The 4796-nt window shown below is 38.5% G+C and overlaps 1 protein-coding gene across 1 annotated transcript in view; it reads right to left on the bottom strand.

Annotated features, from left to right (window-relative positions):
• Window positions 1-4796, bottom strand: part of ATG7 (autophagy related 7) — a 174241-nt gene that overhangs the window by 94566 nt on the left and 74879 nt on the right. The window contains exon 14 of the mRNA XM_008585559.1: window positions 3401-3481. Within this exon, the coding sequence (XP_008583781.1) occupies window positions 3401-3481 (81 nt within the window). The remainder of the gene's footprint in view (window positions 1-3400; window positions 3482-4796) is intronic.

Raw genomic sequence — 4796 nt, 5'->3', positions numbered from 1 at the left:
ATTCTTTCAGGAATATTGGTTTCAAAATTATACCGTTTCCTCTGGTAGTAACTCCACAATACTCTAGTTGGCTCCAAATTCCTTTTTAGAACAAAAACAAAAAACAAAACCAAAAAAAAAAACCCTCATAAGATTCAATTCAAATGAGTTTTTTTGAAATTCTAGTGACAGATACCATCATTTTAGAAAGTTTTGCAAGACAATAAACAGAAATTGGAAATAAAGTTACTCCTCACCACCTACCTACCCCCCAACCCCCAGATTCTTCAATAATTTTTTCTGTAAGATGGAACAATTCACTTGGCTATATGTCAAGCTAAGATCTCACCCAAGAAAATAGGGTGAGAAATGATTCGTGGGTAGATGACTTGGCCTTCCCTGCCATAGAAGTAGAGAACTGTATTCTTCCCCACTTCAGGCTATAAAAAGAGCTATATATATATACATATATACACACACACACATATATTATATATAACATATATATATATATACGCACACACACACATATATATAACACATATATATATATATATATATTTATGAACACAGTAATGAATAAGAGCATTATTACTCGACAGGGCTTATTCTGCCTCCCCAATTTTTTTTTTTTTTTGTCTGTATTTGTGGTTAAATCAAGACACAACACAAGTATGGCCTTGGTCCTAGGGGGAAAAAAGGCAAAAATACTGAAAACTACCAAAGGAAAAAGTTACTTCATGAATGTCAAAGGAGAAATTTTTAAAAGTCATTTTTACCCCAAAGAATCTTTTTGAAATAATAACAACTATGATATGACTCAGTATAAAAAGTTTTAAATTATACTAAGTATGCTTTAAGAAAAATTCACATGCACAGAGATGAAAATGGAATTGGATTTGTCATTTCAAAGTATTAATGCTGCGTTTGCAGATAATAGAGAATGACACTCCCCAAAGTGAATAAAGAAGGTAGCCAAGTAAGTAAATGCTGTGTGTCTACTGTAAGGAAATACATGCATCAGTGAAACAACCTTTTCAGCAGAAAGGAAATTTAATACCCAGACCACATGAAAAGTGATCGCTATGGGAACAGCACAGCTGTTAAAATCCAAGTCAGTTTGTATTAAATCGTCTAGAGTGTTTATGTAAAGCAGGACTTTCAGAATGACCACCAAGAGGAAATAATTTTGCGAACAAAGAAGTGATACCTATATTAATTTAATGCTTATAATAAGTGTGAAAGAAAAATGCAAAGCTATTCTCTCTTAAATAATATAAGGGACCCCAGTTAGCCAGTATGCTTGCTTGGAATTCTTTTATAAACAGTATCTCAAGGGCTAATTTAATTAGAAATAGAAGAAGAAAGAATGAGTGTTTGCATTTCATGTACAGAACCCAATTATCTTTATTTCATTGACTAGCCAGACCTACATAAAGCTTCTGGCACCTGTGCCAAACAATTCCAATATGAAATTAATACTGCCAAGTTATTCTGAGACAAATTAGCTCAGCCATTCAAAGAAAAAAAAAAGGCACTCCACTAAAGAGCATATAATCCTAAAACTTGTGTTTCTGAAGACAGAAATGCACGTAGACATCCTTGAGGCCCTGATGTGAGCAGTTATACAATAACTTAGGGCTAGCCGGTTTGCTCAGTTGGTTAGAGCGTGGCCTTATAACACCAAGGTCAAGGGTTTGGATACCCTTACAGGCCAGCTGCCAACAACAACAAAAAAGATACCTTAAAGAAGCTAGAGAAAAGACTGAGCTCATGGGTAACTACTAACAAATGATAAGCTTTAAATCTCAACATAGGCACTTGGGATGAAAATGATAAAATAGGGATTTAGTTTACTTTTGAAGCAAAAAGAAAAAAAATTACTCATTTTTTGAGCACCTAAATTTAACCAAATTTATCAGCATTGTTTGTCAAATCTGAGTTCAACTTTTATTTTATTTATTTTATTTATTTTTTATTTTATTTTATTTTTATTCCTTTTTGTCTTTTTTTACTGACCGGCAACGGGATCGCAACCCTCGGTGTCGGGCCCGCACCAGGGACCGGCAACGGGATCGCAACCCTCGGTGTTGCGCCCGCATTGCGCTCAGCCAGTGAGCGGAACCGGTCCCCACATGGGATCCGAACCCTCGGCGGGAGGGCCGCCGCACCCCCAAGCGGCGCACTCTCCAGTGTGCCACCGGGCCGGCCCTGAGTTCAACTTTTATTTATTTATTTATTTATTTTCCTTTTTGTCTTTTTTCGTGACCGGCAACAGATCGCAACCCTCAGTGTTGCGCCCGTACTGGACCGGGACTGGCAACGGGATCGCAACCCTCGGTGTTGCTCCCGCACCTCTCTCAGCCAGTGAGCGGCCGGTCTGTATGTGGGATCTGAACCCTCGGCGGAAGCGCTGCCGCGCTTCCCAAGCGGCGCACTGTAGCAGTGCGCCACCGGGCCGGCCCTGAGTTCAACTTTTAAAGAAACTGTTCAGGATTGTGATTTTCATATGACCAAAGTAAAGTTTTCAGAGGAAGCGTGTTAACTCAGAGTAGAGAGAATTTCCTTAGAATTTAATTCCTTCCACACTGCCAGATGTGGGCTACATAGCAAAAATGTCCCAAATTGTAACCAAGAGGCCACAGTTTGAGATTAGTGACCCCCAATACTACTTTGCACAGCACTTCAACATGAAAATCTTTACTTATCAAGAATCATGAATTTTAAAAGCCCTGATTAAATCACTGGGTATGAGAAGGCTTAAAGGGAAACCCAAAAGGAAATCAGCTATCACATACAGTATACATGTAAAAATAGCTCAGTATATCAAAGCCTATTAAAAAATGAAATGCCATCACTATAGTTTTTATATACATCGGCCGTTTCCCATTACAGTGGATAACATGCCAGCTCTATTTTTAGAGCCTCTGGAAAGATCAAAGCTGAAAGGTCCCTTTTATTGGCTCCCTATCCAGTCCCCTAATCTCTGTTTACTTTTTCTTTATCATTATGTAGATCTCCAAAAGACACAGCTAGTACTGCCTGGAATCCCCCATCCTCTGAGTAAAGCTTAAAAATTGCTCTATGAGGGTCTATGAGAGAAGGAAACCCTCTGTGGAGGAACAAAGTCTGGTAAAGTGCTAGTTCAAGCCAAAATTATCATGATGCAAGTATTGATACAGAGCTAACATATCTAACTCAGACTCTCCGTGCATTACAGATCAAATTTTCTCTGGCTGGTTTCTCTGTGAGAATGAATGCAGATCAGTGAAAACAAGAAAATCCTTTCTGGTTGTTTAGACCCCTTTCCTCCCCCCCAAAAAAACCCCTAATTGGTTTTAATGGCTCTGGCAGGTAAAGTGAGGTCAGGGCTGATAGGCTCACTTTTAAGAACAAGTCCCTCAAATGCAAAATGACTTACTTTGGAAGAACAAGCTGTACATTTGTCAAATGCCAGGCTGACAGGAAGGACATTATCAAACCGCGACAGAAATCCCCGGATCTAAAAACAAACAAAACAAAACAATTCACATCAAGCACAGAATGACCACATGTATGAAATGCATATGTAGTTTCTGACAAGTAGGAAATGACTGCTACGGTGGTCCTGACAGAGATTACCAGCAAAAACAAAGTTCAGCGTGAGTATTTTCCCTTGTACTGTAATCAGTTTGGGGAAGAACTATATTAGGTTCTTTACTCCATTAGGAATCAGGGCTACCAGCTTTTTAAACAATTTAGACATAAAAACAACTTGATTCCAAAATACAAAAAGCAAGTTGTAATATCTAAAATATTTTACTCTGACTCAACTCTCATGTACATATATAATTATAGTGAGTATGAGATAAATGCACATTTCTGTGTATGATATTGGGTGGGGTCTCACAAGGAAAGACAGCTTGAGGGCTATGGAAGGCAGAGATAGTCCTAAATATATATCTAGTTATTTGCTTGATTTGGAACAGATTGAGATAAAATGTAAAATATCACCAAATTTATGGGGAAACAGCACCATCTTGAGCATAAACTCCTAGACTACAACTGGTTTACATTTAGACTATCAGCTATAATCAGGTTTCACAAACTATGATTCCAGTAACTTATTCAGAACATTAGAACTATATTTACACTGAAAGGGGAGTTTTAATGTTATATATCATTAAAATATTATTACTAAAAATATGAATGGTAAAATCTCCAAAATCTCCATAGGACTCAACATTTATAATAAGCCAGACAACAGAATCTTCTCATGAGTTAATTTATTCAAATAAATCAATCTTTTCAACTGACCCATTTTATGTTGACAAAACTCAGGCTCAGAAAGGTGAAGCAACTTGGCTCAGTGACACAGCTAAGATCCAAAAATAGACCTCCCGACTCCAAACCTGGCCCAGGAGGGATTGTTCCCTCCTCTCCTCCCTCTCAGATAGCACAGCTTTTGTCTTTAATATTATGTCTCCTCACAACTTTAATAGCCTCCCTTGAATAGAACTAAAGAATTTCCTCACCCACCCCCTTGCCTTTAGCCATCCTACCAACACCTCACTCTGCCCCCAAACAAAAACAAAACCTGACAAACTCTTTAAAGAAAAAAGCTTCTTTCTGAGTTTGGATATGTCCATCTTAATATCTACACTGCAACCAGTCTAATTGCACATGCAAACTGGACAACCTAACCTCAAAGTAATTTTTTTTTTTTTGTCTTTTTCCGTGCCGGGCAACGGATCGCACCCCTCAGTGTTGCCCCCGCGCCTCGCTCAGCCAGTGAGCGGGAACCGGTCTATATGTGGGATCCGAACCCTCGGCGGGAG

This window comes from Galeopterus variegatus, unplaced genomic scaffold (assembly GCF_000696425.1).
Source record: "Galeopterus variegatus unplaced genomic scaffold, G_variegatus-3.0.2 Scaffold3618, whole genome shotgun sequence".
Classification (NCBI taxonomy): Eukaryota; Metazoa; Chordata; class Mammalia; order Dermoptera; family Cynocephalidae; genus Galeopterus; species Galeopterus variegatus.
The sequence above is the reverse complement of the archived record's forward strand: the minus strand, read 5'-3'. Positions and strand labels throughout refer to the sequence as shown.